The 19300-nt window shown below is 39.7% G+C and overlaps 1 protein-coding gene across 1 annotated transcript in view; it reads left to right on the forward strand.

Annotated features, from left to right (window-relative positions):
* Sacs (sacsin molecular chaperone) overlaps window positions 1-19300 on the forward strand; it is a 51790-nt gene that overhangs the window by 14535 nt on the left and 17955 nt on the right. Inside the window, exons 5-7 of the mRNA XM_090342398.1 lie at window positions 2819-2965; window positions 5017-6508; window positions 7321-7412. Of these exons, the coding sequence (XP_090198524.1) occupies window positions 2819-2965; window positions 5017-6508; window positions 7321-7412 (1731 nt within the window). The remainder of the gene's footprint in view (window positions 1-2818; window positions 2966-5016; window positions 6509-7320; window positions 7413-19300) is intronic.

Here is a 19300-nt window from a genome sequence, read left to right on the forward strand (position 1 = left end):
TACACACAGGAAGATATTTAGTCATAAACCATGTCAATTTCTCTCTGATAATCACATAGCTGTGACATTCTCAAGGGATTATGCCTCCTAGTATACAGATTCCAGACTTGTTTATAGTAAACAGCCTTCTGAAAGTATTCTGTGGTTAAGACTTCTCTTCCTAGTAATCACTACTGGTGTTTTGACACTGAGCTGGGCCATCTCTTTGTTGTGTATTACTTAGGTAAAGGGAGGAAATAGATCACATGTCTGCTATCTTTTTTATTTCCAGACAGACCTTTTGTTTCTTCTTTCCTGTCTCTATCTCAGAACCAAGAGTGCCCCTATGGATCAGGTTAGATAGTGGAGTATTTTAATCTCAGTGAGAGTTCAGGGAGAGAGGGATCCAGCCAGACCTTGGAACAGAGGCAAACTACTTGGCTTCTCACAGAATTCCAGGGTGAATATGACTAGAATTGTACCTAGATTAATCATTGTACCTAGATTAAAGCTAGTCAGTGATGACCAGCTTTTCTCAGCTACGTGCAGAGATTGGACCTACTCAGCTGTGTTTATGTGGGCTGGTCCTTGTGCATCTTTGTGTATCATTGTGACCCTAGACAGGGTGGCTTAGGCAGGCTACTGGCAGGAATGCTTTTCTTATCATTCTTCCTTTTAGAATCTATGCACTGATGGGGTAGGATATGAACAAGAAGGGTTTTATTTATTATTATTTTTGTGTGTGTGTGTCATCATTGGGGCTTGGACCTACGGGTACTGTCCCTGAGCTTTTGTGCTCAAAGTTAGTGCTCTATCTCACTTGAGCTACAGCTCCACTTCTCTCTTTTTTTTTTTTTTTTTTTTTTTTTTTTTTTTTTTTTTGCCAGTCCTGGGCTTGAGCTTAGTGCCTGAGCACTGTCCTTGGGTTTTCTCAAGGTTAGAGCTCTACCACTTGAGTCTCAGAACCACTTCTGGCTTTTTTTTTTCCTATATATGTGGTGCTGAGGAACTGAACCCGGGTCTTTGTGCATGCTAGGCAAAGCACTTTACCACCAGGCCAAATTCCTGGCCCCACACTTCTCATTTTTTAGAGGTTAACTGGGGATAAGTATCTCATAGACTTTCCTGCTCTGACTGGCTTTGCACAGTGATCCTTAGATCTCAGTCTTCTGAGTACCTAGGATTACAGTCATGAGACATTGGCTCCTGGCATGAACCATCAATTTTAACATGTTCAGAAACCCTCAGAGAGTGGGGTTTTGAAATACTTCTTTATTTGAAATGGGGCTGGTCTATGAGAAACACTTCCTTATATGAATTTGTCAGAAAAGAATTCTGCTATTTTATAATTTAATGGATATTGAGAGTTAGCAGTCCAGCAGTGAGGGTTGCCTGCCAGCTTTCCTGTAGAGAGGGAAGTAAGGCAGATGTTCCTTCTACCCTTGTTTTATGGTTTGTCCCCTGCTGTATTCCTTATTCCTTTCCACATGTCTTAGTGGTAGATTAACTCTTTGGAGAGTCTGGCAAATGTTCTCTCTTAGGCCTGGTGTTGGGTGCTGTGGGTCTTGTGGTCCTTCTTTCTGTATCTTAGGTATTTCTTGTGGTATCTTACATGAATACAGGTTAAAAAGCATCTGACACTTCTAGGTATCTGCTGTGTGCTGGGATGAGCCTCTTGGCTTGCACTGTTCTCTTGGATCCTCAGCATCACCTATAGGCATCTAGTCTTACCTGTGTCTGCTATGTGCTTGTCTCTTCCACAACAGCCTTTGCAACGTGTCCAGTGTCATATCCCAGCATAGACCATTGAGATATGGTCACAGCATGTGTGTAAAACAGACCTGGACCCAGCCCCACATATGGGTGTGGCCTTAAAGGAGTTTAAGGACAAGCTTCTGGGGTGTGTGGAAGTTCTGCATAGTCCATTTGCAAGGTGCTTACAAGGTCTGTCTTACAAGGTTTGCTTGCATTGTAGGAATCCATTTAGGTGTGTATGAAAATCTTTGTGCTTTGCTGGCTATGTGTTATGCTTACATAGCTTTCTAAAGGAAAACATTGTTCCTCCTTAAAGAATGATGAAAAATAGGGTTAAATATGTCAAAGAATGTCTGAAGCTTCTGAAAGATAGGGCTCAAAATAGATTTCCAAAATTACTTGTGAAGAATTTTAAATACAACTATTTTGGAGACTGAGTGGTATAATTCTGGAGTATTTAAATTTATTTGTCATATTAATGACCTTAAACAAGTTGTGCCTTGTATAGAAAAGAAAAACAATAAAAGCACAAATTAACATTTACCAACATCACTACAGGATTATTTTCACTTTATGAAAAATCAGCAAGGTTTCTTTACATAGCAAATCTCCTTACTATGCTTTCAGTTAACTTTGTTTACAAAAACTTATTTTTAATTATTATTATTGTGCTAGTACTAAAGCTTAAAATCAGGGCCTCTATATATCTTGCTAGGCTGGTGCTCTACCACTTAAGATAGACTGCCATTTCCTCAAAATACTTGATGTAATTTTTACTTAATATGATGCTGTGTGATAATAGCTTTGTTTTCCCATATTTCTGGTATCTTAAGTTTTATAGTGCCCTTTACTTCTTCATGCTGGATTTTTGGTCATCAATAATGTGTTTCTTTGGCTGTTAAATTTTACCATTAATGTGGTTTATGTTTATTTTGGAAACAACTGGAGTTGTAAGGCTCAGTGTAGTCACTATATACCCTTCTTTCCTTTTCCCATCAAATAAGTGAGTTGGTGCAGGAAAGCTCTTGTGCCTGGATGGAGTGCTTCTTGCTAAAATGCTGATCTTGTACATTGTAATATCTAGGGGCAGCACTGTACGTGTACAACAATGCGGTTTTCACTCCAGAGGACTGGCATGGCATCCAAGAAATAGCAAGAAGCAGGAAAAAGGACGATCCCTTGAAGGTTGGAAGATTTGGAATTGGGTTTAATTCTGTCTACCACATAACAGGTAGAGTATTTGCCTTTTCAATGCTTGATAATAGAATTTTTTTTTTTTTTTTTTGGTCATGGGGCTTGAACTCTGGTCTAGGCACTGCCCCTGAGCTGTTCAGCTCAAGGCTACCACCCTACCCCTGGGCCTGGGTGCTGTCCCTGAGCTCTTCAGCTCAAGGACTACTACCCTACCCTTGACTTACAGGCCCATTTTCCGTTTTCTAGTAATTAATTGGTGATAAGAGCCTTGGCAGGCTGGCTTTGAACCTTGATCTTCAGATCTCAGACACTTGAGTAGCTAGGATTATAGGCGTGAGCCACCGTGCCTATATATTCTGTCATTGGTTTGACTAACTTCATAGATTGGATTGTTTTAAAGGAATCTTTCCCATATTTTTCTGGAAGTGGCACTAAGTTGCTCAATGAAATACCAGTGTTTTGAATTCTCTAAAATTACTAGAGTTGTATTTTATTATGTGGAACTAAAAGTTACAGTTACTATGAACCAATGTAATCAGTGTAAGATCTTTTTGTTTTATATGGTTTCAAATGTAGCTTTTGAAGCATACAAAATTGTTAATATGAAAAACTGTAACCCTGCAAATCTTCATGAGTCAACTGCATTTTGCATATTTTCTTGGACATACTCGTAAATATCAGAAAGTTAAGGAGAAAAGTGTGAGTATTGCTTTGAAATGCTTTTGGGATCTACACTTTCTTTAAATAGAAACATTCTAGGGCTGGCTATGTTGCCTGGTGGTAGAGTGCTTGCCTAGCACTCAATTCCTTGGTACCACATATCCAGAAAAGGCCGGAGGTGGTTCTATGGCTCAAGTGGTACAGTGCTAACCTTGAGAAAGCCCAGGTCCTAAGTTCAAGCCCCACGACTGGCAAAAAAGGAAAAGAAAAAAAGAAACGTTCTACTTTTGTTAGACATGTGTTTTACAGATTGCATTGAAATAATGATTTGAATCTAAAAAGAAAACCAGAATTCTAGTTTATAGATACAGTAGGAAACAAGGGAAGCTTCTGCTATAGAGATCTCTAAGAGTAGATGGCTATTCTTACTTAGCACACAACTCAGCACTTACTATATGTGAACCATAGAAAGTCTTTTTGAAATTAGTTTTCTTTTTTTTTTTTTGTTGCCAGTCCTGGGCTTGAGCTCAGGGCCTGAGCACTGTCCTTGGACTTTCTCAAGGCTAGAGCTCTACCACTTGAGCCTCAGCACCATTTCTGGCTTTTTGCTATGAATGTGGTACTGAGGAATTGAACCCAGGTCTTCGTGCATGCTAGGCAAGCACTCTACCACTAGGCTAAACTCCTGGCCCTGGGTCCATGCTTTTATAGTTCAGGACTCTCCCTGCCTTGCTTTTAGTCATGGAGGTGTGGTGTTGTATAATAGGAGTAGGCAGAAGAATACCCTAGATTGTACTCTTGATGGCTTTGGCCAGGGGGCTAGGGGAAAAAAGATTGCTCAGGCATTCTTGCTGGTGACAGTGGAGTCTTCCATTGACTACCACTAGTAAGAAGTGTTGATTTTTACCGGGGTTACATCTCATATGAAGATTTGGGGTAAAAATGGGTATTTGAGTAACACATGTTAGCATTACCCCAAGGAAGTCTTCTCACAGGTATCCCATGCACTTGGAGTGAAGTGTACAAAAGACAGCCTGCCTTCATTGTCTTTTCATGGTGTGCAGTTGAATTTTTAATTTTGAGCCTAAGGTGCAACTTTCTTCCATTTCATTGGGTTCATAGGGTTGTAGGGGCCAAGTATACATATCCGAACTCTCCTTCTATCTTCGGCTTCATGGGTATTTGAGGATACATCCTGGGTTTTCACAGTAGTCATGCAAGTTTCTGTGCTTGGCATTTACTACAAAATAGAATAAAAACAAAAGTCCTTATCCCTCATGTCCAGAGCTTAAATGAAGTTTGTTTCTGAGTTGTTTTATGACTCATACTTGTTTCGTAGGTGATCTTTTGATGGTGGGTATGATGTCATGGAAATGTGATCCCAGTGTATGCTCCGTTTCCGAGTTGATAGTGACTTTCTCTTTGCAGACGTCCCCTGCATCTTCAGTGGTGACCAGATTGGGATGTTAGACCCTCATCAAACACTTTTTGGCCCACATGAATCTGGCCAGTGTTGGAATCTGAAAGATGACAGCAAAGAAATCAGTGAACTTTCAGACCAGTTTGCCCCCTTCATAGGTATTTTTGGAAGCACCAAGGAAACGTTTATAAATGGCACTTTTCCAGGAACATTTTTCCGTTTCCCTCTTCGCTTGGAACCTTCACAACTGAGTAACAACCTTTACAATAAACAGAAGGTTCTCGAGCTTTTTGAATCTTTCAGGGCAGATGCAGACACTGTGCTGCTCTTCTTGAAGAGTGTACAGGAAGTCTCTTTACATGTCCGAGAGGCAGATGGAACAGAGAAACTGGTATTTAGAGTGACTGCAAGTGAGAATAAGGGCCTCAAACACGAACGGCCCAATTCCATCAAGATTCTGGGAACCGCAATAAGTAATTACTGTAAAAAGATCCCAAGCAATAGCATCACGTGTGTGACATATCATATAAACATAGCTGTAGAGGATGAGAGTACAAAGGATGCTCAGAAGACATCTTGGTTGGTATGTAACAGTGTGGGTGGGCGGGGGATGAGCAGTCAGCTGGACACTCTAGCTGATGAACTCAAGTTTGTCCCCATCATAGGAATAGCCATGTGTTTATCAGGCCAAGAAGAAGAAAGAGGAGCAGTAGCTGATTTCTCAGGAAAGGCATTTTGTTTTCTTCCTTTACCTCCTGGCGAGGAGAGCAGAACGGGTCTCCCAGTTCACATCAGTGGCTTCTTTGGCTTGACTGACAACCGCAGGAGCATCAAGTGGAGAGAGCTGGACCAGTGGAGAGATCCTGCTGCTTTCTGGAATGAACTTCTTGTCATGAACGTTGTCCCCAAAGCTTATGCCACCCTGATCTTAGATTCCATAAAACGCCTGCAGGCAGAAAAAAGTACTGACTTCCCTTTGTCTGTTGACGTCATCTACAAACTGTGGCCTGAGGCCAGCAAAGTCAAGGTGCACTGGCAGCCGATGTTGGGGCCCCTGTTCAGTGAGCTATTCCAGAATGCTGTGATTTACTCAGTTAGCAATGATTGGGTCAAGTTGGAGCAGGCGTGCTTCTCAGAACTTGATGAAAGCGTGGCCTATACGAAATCTGTACTCAGCTACCTCCAGAGTTCAGGGGAGCAGGTTGCCAAGGTCCCAGTGAACCTGGCTGCTGCTGTGGAGCTCAGTGCTGCTGCCTCCTCCAGTGGGGCTCCTGTGAGGAAGGTGACGCCCGTGTGGGTGCGGCAGGTGCTTCGGAAGTGTCCACACCTGGGCAGTGCTGAAGACAAGCTCCACCTCCTAGAATTTGTGCTTTCTGACCAGGCCTACAGTGAGCTGCTGGGGCTGGAGCTGCTCCCTTTACAAAATGGAAATTTTGTCCCCTTCTCCTCGTCTGTATCAGATCAAGATGTTGTCTACATTACCTCAGAAGAATTTCCAAGGTAGAGATCACATTTCTAAAATGTTTGCTAGTAGGGCCCCCCTTACCTGCCCACAGCTGCTACTTTCCTGCACAATTCATCACTTGTCCATCTTAGTTTGATGCTTAGAAGACTTTGATGAAATACTTTATTAGCATATTAGTAGATACATTTTATATATTTAAAGACAAAAGCATTCCAGTGTTTGTCAGGTCACATTTTCTAAGAGCATGGTGGTGTGTGTTTGTGGTCTTAAGAGACTCAGGGGACTGAGGCAGGAGGATCATTTGAGCCTGGGAGGCCCTGGTCACTCTGGGAAATAACGTAAGAAAATTATCCAGGTAGTTATCTTTCTTGGAAATTTCAGTATCAACACTGAAATCATGATTACAGAATGCTAATAGTTACCTAAGATTACTTAGTATTGAATTGTTTTGATGAGATAGAAATGCAAATTGTGCATTAATGGCTTTTTAAGATGGAGTCTCTTAGGTTCCCTATGAAACCCATGCTGACTGAGCTTTCAGTCCTTTTGCCATAACCTCCCAAGTGCCAGAATTGCAGGTGATACCACCATGCCTGAATTAAGTAATCCTTTATAGCAAAGGGTGTGCACTGACATCTCAGGAAATGAAATTAGTGATATTCTAACCTGTTTAGAATATTTCTGAATTTATATGGAACAGGTTGCCCTCATTTTAAAGCAAAGGCTAGAGAATACTTGATGAAAAAGTATTGTAGTTTGCTTTGATGTCTACCCTAAATTTATATAAAATAAAGTGGTAGATTTAGCTGGTTTGAAATTACATAGTGAACTTTTTCTCACTTTCTAGGTCCCTTTTTCCAGGTCTTGAAGGAAAACTTCTTTTGGATAACTTGAAGTCTCACCTCCTAGCTGCTTTAAAGGAAGCTGCCCAAACCCGAGGTATTAGATAGTCTTTTAGTATTTTTTTAAGGTGATGTCTTTACAAGTATGTATGGTTTTGAGAATTCATTTTATAGTTATGCATCATTACTTTCATATTATTGAATCTCTGGAATTGCAATAATTTTAAAATGTTTCGAAGCCTTTCTTGCATCGAAAAAGTCCTGAAGGTAATGTACTTAAAGACGTCTAGTGAGATACTTACAGAGTGCTCGTTGTTGTATGTACCTGCCTTGCATTGTTTCTAGTGCTTCCCTGTTTTTTTTTTTTTTTGCCAGTCCTGGGCTTGAGCTCAGGGCCTGAGCACTGTCCTTGGACTTTCTCAAAGCTAGATCCCTACCATTTCAGCCTCAGCACCACTTCCGGCTTTTTCTATGTATGTGGTACCAGGGAATCAAACCCGGGTCTTCGTGCATGCTAGGCAAGCACTCTACCACTAGGTCAAACTCCCAGCCCTCAACATTTTTTTTTATTAAAGAATTTATTAACATTGATTTTTATATCATATTTCAAATGACATATTTAACAAGTATTCAAGAAGGGAATCTCTATATACAATCACTGGCAGTTATAGAACATAATTAAAATTAGGCTGAGGGTTTGTATGTCATAGATACACGTTAATCTATGTATTAAAACATTATGTCTATAGAGTCACAAATTTTTATGTCCATGTAGTTGTGTTTATATTTCCAATACCATGTCCATAGCATTGGGTATGTGAATAATGAGTCCTCACTCTTGTACTGTTTGGATCTAATAGCCACATATTAAAGATACCATGTGCCTTTGGTCCTTTGGCCTTGCTTTGTCTCACTCAACATGATTCGCTCTAGATTCATCCACTTCCCTGCGAATGCCATTATTTTATCTGGTCTGTTGGCTATATAGAATTCCATTGTGTGTGTGTATATATATACCACATTTTTTTGTATTCATAAATCTGCATTAGGGCATCTGGATTGTTTCCATTACCTGGCTGTTGTGAATAGTGAAGAGATGAACATAGCTGAGCACGTGTCCTTATCATATCCTGGGTTATGATGTTCAGGATAGATGTCCAGGAGTGGTATGGCAGGATAGTAGGGAAGGAAGGTCTAATTTTTCAATTTTTTTAAGAAACCTCCACAATGCTTTCTGGAGTGGCTGAACTTGCTTACAATCCTACCAGCAGTGCAGCAGAGTTCCTTTTTCTCCACAACCCCGCCAGCATCTGTCATTGTCTGAGTTCAAAATCTTGGCCATTTTTGTTGGGGTAAGGTGGTATCTTAGGGTTGTTTTTATTTGCATTCCCTTATGAGCATGGATGATGAGCATTTTCTCATTTGTTACTTTGCCATTTTAGCCTCTTCTTTTGATAAGTCTCTCTTTAGTTCCCTTGGCCATTTAGTGATTGGTTTGTTGGGCTTGGGCAGGGGGAGATTGGTTTCTTGAGTTCCCTGTAGGTAGTGGATATTAAGCATTTGTCTGATGTATTATTGGTAAATATCTTTTCCCAGTTGGTTGTCTTTCTACGTTAGTAGCTATGCTTCTATCTGTGCAGAAACTTTTTATTTTTAGGTAGTCCCATTTATCAAGTCTCTCTCCAATCTGTTGTGACCCTGGGACTTTGTTCAGGAAGTTCTTGGCTGTGCCTGTGAGTTCCAGTGTTTCTCCAACTCTATCATGTAGCACTTTCAAGGTTTTAGGTCTGATATTGAGGTCTTTGATCCATTTTGAATTAATGCTTGTGCATGGCAAAAGGTTAGGGTCAATGTTTAGTTTTCTGCATGTGGCTACCCAGTTTTGCCAGCACCAATAATTGAATAGGCTGTGTTTGTTCCTCTGTATATCTTTGGCTCCTTTGTCGAATACAAGTTGCCTATAGGTATGTGGTTTTATTTCTGGATCTTCTATTCTGTTCCATTGATCTTTTGGTCTGTTTTTGTGCCAGTACCAAGCAGTTTTTGTTACTATGGCTCTATAGTAGAGTTTGAAGTCTGGTATTGTAATACCACCTGCATTGCTATTTTTGCCTAGAATTGTTTTGGCTATTCTAGGTCTTTTCTTGTTCCATATGAACCTTTGGATTATATCTTCTATTTCAGTAAAGAATGTTTTTGGGTTTTGATGGGGATTGCATTGAATTTGTATATCAATTTTGGCAGTATGGCCATTTTCACTATATTGGTTCTCCCTACCCATGAGCATGGGGTGTCTTTCCATATCCTGGTGCCCTCTTTGATTTCTTTCATTAGACTTATAGTTTTCATTAAACAATTCCTTTACATCTTTGGTTAAGTTAATTCCTAAGTATTTTATTCTTTTGGGGGCTGTTGCAAATGGGATTATTTTCTTGATTTGGCCTTCTGTTTGCAAGAAGGCTACTGACTTTTGCAGGTTAATTTTGTATCCTGCCACTTTATTAAAGTGGTTTATTAATTCTAGGAGTTTGGGAGTGGAGCTTACTGGTAGAGGATCATATTGTCTGCGAATAGGGTGCCCTGGATTTCTAATAATGAGTTATTGTTAGGACAAGAGTAACTTGAGGGGAAATTTCTGCAGGGCTACTTTAATAAACTACCTTACACCTTCAGCAAGCACTCTTTTCTTCTTCTTCTTCTTCTTCTTCTTCTTCTTCTTCTTCTTCTTCTTCTTATTATTATTATTATTATTTTGTTGGGGCTTGAACTGTGGGCTTGGGTGCTGTCCCTGAGCTCTTCAACTCAAAACTAGTGCTTGGAGATAAATGTCTCATGGACTTTAATGCCAGGGCCAGCTTTGAACCTTGATCCTCAGATCTCAGCCTCCTGAGTAGCTAGGAACAGGTTTGAGCCACCGGCACCTGGCAGGAGTATTTTCGTTCATGGCAAATAACTTTTCAGGTGGACATGGGTTGGCTGGTATGTCAGCTGGCTCGTTTAGACTTGTTGGCGTTCAGGGGTTGTGAATATTCCAGGAGAGTAACTGTTCTCCCCTAACAACTTCTCTGATTGTGAAGTACTGTCTTGGTGGCCTTGCTTTGGTGATAGGCAGGCAGGCATACACTGCTTTTGACTGTGATGCTCTCTTGGTTTTGTGAGAGTGATTCAGTCTGTCACACTGGTCTGACCCTGTACACAATGTCTGCTTCTTCACCAGAACTACTCAGTACCTTTCTACCTGAAGGAATGTTTCATTTTTCTTGTCTGTACATTTGTGCGTAATGTTTCTGTATAGAGCATTCATTTTATCCTCTACTTTGCACAGCTAATGTGTGTGTACATGTGAGAGTGTATTCATGTGTGTATGAGTGTGCATACATGAATGTATACTTGTATATACCATAATTTTTATCCATTCAGTTGGTGGACACTTTAATTGTTTCAGTTTCTTGGCTACTATTATTAGTGCTGCAGTGGTCTCTGACATACCAATTTCATATTTTTTGGATCATTTACCCAGGAGTAGGATTCTCTGTCAGTTCTACTTTCAGTTTTTTAGAAATTTCCTTACCGGTTTCCATACTGGCTTCTAGTTTCCAGTTTGTATTCCTGTTAAAATTCTCTTCTCTTCTCTTTTCTCTTCCTTTTTTTTGTGTGCCTGTCCTGAGCTTGAACTTAGAGCCTAGATACTATCCCTGAACATTTTTGCTTAAGGACAGTGCTCTACCACTTGCTCCCACAGGTCCTCTTTTAGCATTTTGGAGGTTAATTGGAAAAGAAAGTCTCATGGACTTTCCTGCTTGGGCTAGCTTTGAGCTTTGATCCTCAGATGTTAGCCTTCTGAGTAGCTAGGACTACAGGTGTGAGTCACTGGCATCTGGCAAGTTCTCCTTTTTACACATTCTTACTAGTTCTTCTGTGTTTCATTCTTACTGGGATGAGATGAACTCTTCCTGTAGATTTGACTTGCATTTTCCTGATGATTACTGGTGTTAAATATTTTTTCATGTGCCAGAGCAATTTGTATGTCTTTCAAGAAGTATGTATTTTGTACCTTTTGCCCATTTTAAATCAGGTTATTTATTATTATTATTTTATTATTGCCAGTCCTGGGGTTTGAACTTAAGGCCTGGGCACTGTCCTTGAGTTTTCTCAAGGCCAGTGCTCTACCACTTGAGCCACAGTACTTCCAGCTTTTTCTCTGTATGTATTACTGAGGAATCAAACCCAGGGTTTTGTGCATGCCAGGTAAGTACTCCACTGCTAGGCCGCACTCCCAGCCCCTCAGGTTATTAATTTTGAGAAAAATGTACACAAATAATTGGATGAATGTCTAGTACATACTTATTAAATCCATTTGGTCTAGGGTACAATTTAATGTTTTTTGTTGATTTTCTTTTTGCAAGATCTGTCCTCTGATGTTCCCTATTATTATTGTGCTGTGGTCTACATATCCCTTGAGGTCTCTTAATATTTGCTTCATTTATTTGAGGGCTTCTGTATAGTTCATGTATGTATCTATCTCTCTCTATAAGATCATATATAGTTGTATCTGTGACATATGTTTCAATCATAAGTACATATACACACACACACACACACACACACACATATATATGTATATCTTTAGTAGTAGTGGAGTTTTCACAGTACTGAATAGGAAAACCAGCCATTAGTATCTACTTCAGTCATACCCCAGCCCTTTGTGCTGGTTACTTTTCAGATAGGATCTCCAGGTTTTTCCCAGGGCTGGCCTTATCTCCAGACCATTTTGAACTCCCATAACTTGGACATCTGCTTTAAATGTATGCCCAAAGTTATCATAGGTTTTATTCATTCTTCCTTATTATTTAAAAATGTTTTTCTTCTCCAGCTCTGTATATTCTTTGTGTTACTCTTTTCTTGGTGTTTACTTTTTTCTGTTTGTTCAATTCTGCTATTAATTCCTTCAGTCATGTTTTAATTTTGCTTAATATATTTTTCAGCTCAAAAGGTATTTTAAAAAATTGTTTTTCTCTTTCTGTAAAGTTTTTCAATTCAAGTATTGATTTGTTTCTCTGTTTTGAGAAAACAGAGCATTTACTGAATATCCTTAAGACAGCTGTTTTAAATTCTCCATTGTAGAATTTGCCCAAGATAGTTTCTGGTGTCTTAATTTGACAGCTGAAGTTACGGTATTCTGAAATTTCCTGATGTTTATTAGTCTGTGGTATCATCTGTACTTCGGAGGATTAAGCATCCTAGTCTTTGTAAACTACTTGTAATTTTACTTATCTTTCCAGAAATTCTAAGCAAGCTCCTTATTTTCTGAGCCTGTAGTAATTTTTGCTATTGCAGCAGTAGATGGATGTCTCCCAGAGTCCAGGTTGTGAGTTGGCTGGTGGTATGCTGTTGCTATTTCAATAGTAGAGGGTAATTGGAGCCAAATTTATCCTAGATTCATAGTTGGTAAGTTGTTTATTATGAACTGGAGAAGTACCAAAATAGGGTAGTCCATTCCTGTAAGCCTCTTCTGGAATCAGGGTAGGCCTGATGTGTTGTCTACAATCACTCACCTGTGTTCAGTACTGGAAGACTGATGATGCAGGCTGAAACAGGAATCTATCCACTAGTGTGTAGCAATTTGCCTGATGTTGGGGCAGATATAGAGCTTTGGTCTGTAAGGTCTGGTCTGTGAGTAGAGGCTTTTGTTTTCTCCCTGCGCTGGTCTTACTGAGGTAGGTCCAGCACTGAGCTTAGACACAGTTCTGCTTTCCTACCTTGCTCCCAGTTGAGGGAGTCTAGGATCATTATTCTTCCTCCTGTAAGTGGGGGATTGCCTCTAGGCAATACCTTGGCTACCTGGCAAACATGATTCCACAGGCTGCGTATGCAGATACTAGTTTCGGTGCAGGCGTTTCTAGATTCTGTCCTGCAGTGGTTTTATTATGGCAGGCTTGGAAATGGGTTTTGAGTCTAAGGCCTTGACTTAATTTCTTCTCCTTCCCCGTTCCTCCACATTGTGTGGCTTGCAGTTCAGGAAGGGCCATGCGGATGAGTCTTTGTTCTTGTGTTCTTCTTGTACTGATCCTTGCACTATGGTCTCATGTTGGTCCTACCCCTTGTGAAGGTCATTTGATCAATGAAGCTGTTCTAACTGGTGTGCCTGTGGGGATGATCACTAAAGGGTCCTACCCAACTGTATTTTCCTGCTTCCTCTCAGCTCATTGATGTTCATTTTTCCATATTGGTTTCGTGAGTCACCTCCAAGAAACTTACTTCCTACATGCATGCATGGCACTGAGTACTAGTCTATATGATTCAGCCTGCTTTCTTGCAGCCATGCCCTTTTTCTGCTACATGACGAAGTCCTAAGAGCAGGAGTGATCATTGTTTTTACTCTTGTATTGTATAATCTGGCCAAGGCCCTGGCTGGTAAGTTTAGCTGGGTATGTTGATGTTTCCATCTGCTAGGCTGGGCCAGTTGGCGGGAACAGGGCAACAGGTAAATTTTCTCATTTGTGCTTGTGATTTAGGATTTCTTTCTCAAAGGAGTATCTTGTGTTACGATATTTGTTTTCCACAACTGAGATAACAGTACCTGTATTGTATCTTTGTATAAGAAGTTCAAAGAAATAGTAGGGTTAAATGACTTGGGTTGAAACACTGGAACTAAAATACTATTTTTCTTTTTTCTTTTCTTTTTTTTCCTTGAAGGTCTGTTATTTTCATTTGACATTATATGAATAAATTGAGTAACACAAACAATTTGGGGAGTAGGGAACTAATTAGAATAGCAAGTAAATAGATATAGGAGATCAATAGAAAAAAACAGCTAAGTGAGACAAATTCCTAATATATTGCCATAAGGATCCTATTTGTGTGTGTATATATATGAATATATACACATATATATGTGTGTATATATATGAATATATATATACACAGATATGTTAATTTTCATACTTACTTGTTCGATTTGGTCATGGACCTTGTTCAGTTTAACAGCCAAATCACCTTCCATAAAAGTGTTTCAATTTCCATGTGTATCAAGCATTGTGCCAAATTAAATTAATATAAACACTGTGATACCAATGTAAGTCAGTATTATCATTTAGTGCAATGGGCAGTTTTGTCAAATACACAGAGTAGTGTGGGCCATGCGGTGAGTGGCATGTCAGGGACAGTGGTATGTGTTCCCTCCTGCATATGTCGAGGGCAGTGCCAACCTTTGTGTTAGAGGAAGGCTATCTGTCCACTTCAACATTACTCTGACATACTGTACACGCTGGCAGAGACAATGATATAGCATATAAATGTTTAGAAAGCTTTGGAAAATGTCGTGTTTGTGTGTCAGCCTCAGGTGCTTAGACAGCAGCATTTCACATGTTTTTTTTTATTAAAGAATTTATTAACATTGATTTTTACATCATATTTCAAATGACATGATTAACAAATGAATATTCAAGAAGGGTATCTATATATAATCACTGGCACTTAGTTTTTAGAACATAATCAAAATTAGGCTAAGGGTTTGTATATCATAGATACATATTAATTTATGAAATAAACATTATGTTTATAGAGTCATAGGTTTTTATGTCTATGAAGTTACGTTTATATTTCCAGTACCATGTCCATAGCATTGGGTATGCAAATATTGAGTCCTTGCTCTTGTACTGTTTGGATCTAATAGCCACATATTAAGGATACCATGTGCCTTTTGTTCCTTTGGTCTTGACTTGTCTCATTCAACATGATTCACTCTAGATTCATCCTCTTCCCTGCGAATGCCATTATTTTATCTTGTCTGTTGGCTATGTAGAATTCCATTCATTCCACATGTTTTGACATGAGACTTATATGTGAAGATGTTTGGGGCTCCCAGTCCCCTGCATTCTTGTTGGGAATTTGCCCATGGAAAGACTCATCCCTTCTTTCCTCCCAATTCCATTCTCACTCTTATTTAGGCTACAGTCAACTGCCCCTGACATCCAGGAATAATCTCGAGTATCTCCCCACATAGTAAGGGGCCATCTTTCCATTAAATTCCTACCTTTTGTCAAGTCTTTTAAAGAATTCCCCACATTTGCCCTGGCAACCAGTTAACGCAGTACTGTAAGGGGCCATCTTTTCATTAAATTCCTACCTTTTATCAGGTCCTTTAAAGAATTCCTCCTTTTCCTTACACATAGGGTAGAATCTCAGGCTCTTTGTTACCTGGCTCTTTCCGGGTGCTGCATGTGGAAACACAATATGAACATTTGTGGTTACACGTTTCCTTTCTTGGTTTTGTTGCCTTGCTGATCACTCCTACTTTGAAGATAGCCCGTTCTCTTCCTTTGTCTTTCTGGTGCCATCCCTTTTCTGTGGTCATCTGCTATTTTCCTTTCATGTAACCCATGCTCCCGAGGTACTCACACACCCTGCCTTGTTTAGGCTTTTGTTATGATGTGGAGAATCCCCACCTTACCCATTAGTGATGATTATAGTTGTTTATTTCTTGATCTTTAGCACTGCATGACAGACAAAAGCCTGCTGTAAAGTGTTCAAAGGATGTTTCTGTCAGAATACCTGTAGTCCGTATATTGCCTGCCAACTAAGGGAACCATATGCATATACCTCACTGATTTACCACAGTACCATTTGATTTGGCTCAAGCAGAGGAGGGCTGGCTGGTAGTGGAGTAGTTCTTAGAAGTGTGTAATGGTTGGTGGCTACCCACACAACCAGTGGAAACATTTGATAATGTCTCCCTTTATCATAAGCTCAGAATTAATGATTTGTTTACTCTATATAGTCAAAATTTCTTTTTTTCATATATTTTTATTGTAATTAATAGAAGGGTTACATGATATTTGCCAGATAGATGGTGCATTAATTCCCATACATTGATACCTTTCACATGTCTTGGTCCCCATTTCCCTCCCCCTACCCCCACACCTCATCTTGTTTTCCCCTGTTCCCTATCCAATTTCAGATAACCAAATACAAATATATCTGATATATCAGGTAACAAAGTGAGATACTGTAACAATATGAGATAACCAAGGGACAGCTAAAGAGATGAGAGATAGCATAGTACCTTAAGAACAACAATCATTCATTATATGGCTTATGTTTCTATATCCTAGAGATCCTTTCATTTAGTGTCCTACTATATGGCCTTGTATCAAGGTTTTTCTCTATTGCAAATCTCTGCTAGGAGAGCCCAAGGTTCCTACTGATTATGACAAATGAGGGAAACCATTGAGCCTAAGTTCCTTTGAGTCTGGCTTACTTCACTTAATATGATCTTTTCTAAGTCTTTCCATTTCCTAACAAATGGCGCAATGTCATTCTTTCTGACAGCAGCATAGAATTCCATTGTGTACAAATACCACATCTTGTTGATCCACTCATCAACTGAGGGACATCTAGGTTGGTTCCATATCTTTGCTATGGTAAATAGTGCTGCAATGAACATTGTTGTGCTGGTGGATTTAGTATGTCTTTGTTTCTGGATGATTGGGTATATGCCAAGTAGTGGAATTGCTGGGTCATAGGGGAGCTCTATGTTTAGTCTTTTGAGGAACTGCCATACTGCTTTCCATAGTGGTTGAACGAGTTTGCACTCCCACCAACAGTGTAGTAGTGATCCCTCCTGGCCACATCCCCTCCAGCATCTGTTGTTATTAGTTTTCTTGATCCTGGCCATTCTAACTGGAGTGAGGTGGAATCTTAGAGTTGTTTTGATTTGCATTTCTTTTATGACCAGAGATGTTGAGCATTTCTTCATGTGTCTATAGGCCATTTTTGTTTCTTCTTTAGAGAAGACTCTCTTTAAGTCTTTGGCCCATCTTTTAATGGGATGGTTGTTACTTTGGAGATTAGTTTTGGATTGATTCAATTTTTTGAGGTGTTGATATATTTTAGATATGAGGCCTTTGTCTGTTGTATGGTTGGTGAAGATCTTCTCCTACTCTGTAGGCTTCCTAATTAGTTTACTAGCTATGTCCTTTGCCATACAAAAGCTCTGCAGTTTAATGCAGTCCCACTTATCCAGCCTTTCTCTGATTTGTTGTGATTCTTGGTCCTTATTAAGAAAGTTTCGACCTGTGCCAAGGAGGTCTAGTGTATCTCCTATTCCTTCTTGTAAAGTTTTCAGAGTGTCGGCTTTTACCTCCAGGTCTTTGATCCATTTGGAGTTAATTCTAGTACAGGGTGACAAAGAAGGATCCAACTTTAGTTTTCTGCAGGTGCCTAACCAGTTCTGCCAGCACCACTTGTTGAAGAGGCTTTCTTCCATTCTATTTTTTTGGCTCCCTTGTCAAAGATTAGGTGGCCATATGTCTGTGGTTTAATATCTGGGTCTTCAGTTCTATTCCATTGGTCTTCAGGCCTGTTCTTGTGCCAATACCAAGCTGTTTTGATAATTAAAAGAGCAACAAACCAACCCTAATCCCAGTAGAAGAAAGCAAATTATTAAAATCAAAGCAGAATTAAATGAATTGGAATCCAAAAAACTATGGAAAGAATCAACAAAACAAGGAGTTGGTTCTTTGAAAGAATTAACAAAATTGACAAACCCTTAGCAAATCTTACCAAAAAAAGAAGGGAGCATACCGAAATAAACAAAATCACAGACGAAAATGGTAATATCACGACAGAAATTACCAAGATCCAAGATCCAGAGTGTCATGAGGGAATACTTCTCAAACCTTTACACCAACAAATTTGAGAATCTAGAAGAAATGGACGAATTCCTAGCCAATATTAACATACCCACACTGAACCAAAAAGAACTAACCCAACTAAACAGGCCTATTTCAAGCACTGAAATAGAAATGGCAATAAAGAGACCTTCCACCTAAGAAAAGCCCAGGGCCAGATGGATTCACAGCTGAATTCTATAAGGTCTTCAAAGCAGAGCTCACACCAATATTCCTCAAGCTCTTCAACGAAATTGAAAATGAAGGTTCTTTACCAAACTCATTCTATGAAGCCAATATAACCCTCATCCCCAAACCAGACAGAGATTCATCAAAGAAAGAGAACTATAGACCTATTTCTTTGATGAACATCGATGCAAAACTTCTCAACAAAATACAACAACTCATCAAAAAAAATTATACACTATGGGGCCGGGAGTTTGGCCTAGTGGTTAAAGTGCTTGCCTAGCATGCATGAAGACCCGGGTTCGATTCCTCGGTACCACATATATAGAAAAAAGCCGGAAGTGGTGCTGAGGCTCAAGTGGTAGAGCTCTAGCCTTGAGAAAGTCCAAGGACAGTGCTCAGGCCATGAGCTCAAGCCCAGGACTGGCAAAAAAAAAAAAAAATTATACACTATGATCAAACAGGATTCATCACAGGGAGGCAAAGCTGGTTCAACATATGCAAATCAATATAATTCAACACATCAACAGGAGCAAGGACAAAAATCACATGATTGTCTCAATAGATGCAGAAAAGGCATTTGACAAGATCCAACACCCCTTTATGTTAAAAGCTCTGGAGAAACTAGGAATCCATGGAACATTCCTCAATATAATAAAGGCTGTGTATGACAAACCCACTGCTAGTATTACACTTAATGGTGAAAATCTAAAGCCATTCCCTCTAAAATCAGGAACGAGACAAGGATGCCCACTCTCTCCACTCCTCTTTAACATAGTATTAGAATTTCCAGCCAGTGCAATAAGGCAAGAAGCAAGCATAAAGGGGATCCAAGTAGGGAAAGAGGAAGTAAAACTTTCCCTCTTTGCAGATCACATGATCCTGTATTTAAAGAATCCTATAGACTCTACTCCCAAGCACCTTGAGCTGATTCAAAACTTTGGAAGGGTAGCAGGCTATAAAATTAACCCTCAAAAATCAACTGCCTTCCTCTACGCCAACAGTGAGAGGAACGAGGCAACAATCAGGAAAGCAACTCCTTTCGCAATAGCCTCAAAGAAAATAAAGTACCTAGGAATTCTTAATTAAGTATGTAAAGGACCTTTTTGATGAAAACTTTAAAACCTTG

The sequence above is a fragment of the Megascapheus bottae genome, chromosome 11, assembly GCF_031878675.1.
Source record: "Megascapheus bottae isolate mThoBot1 chromosome 11, mThoBot2.hap1, whole genome shotgun sequence".
Taxonomy (NCBI): domain Eukaryota; kingdom Metazoa; phylum Chordata; class Mammalia; order Rodentia; family Geomyidae; genus Megascapheus; species Megascapheus bottae.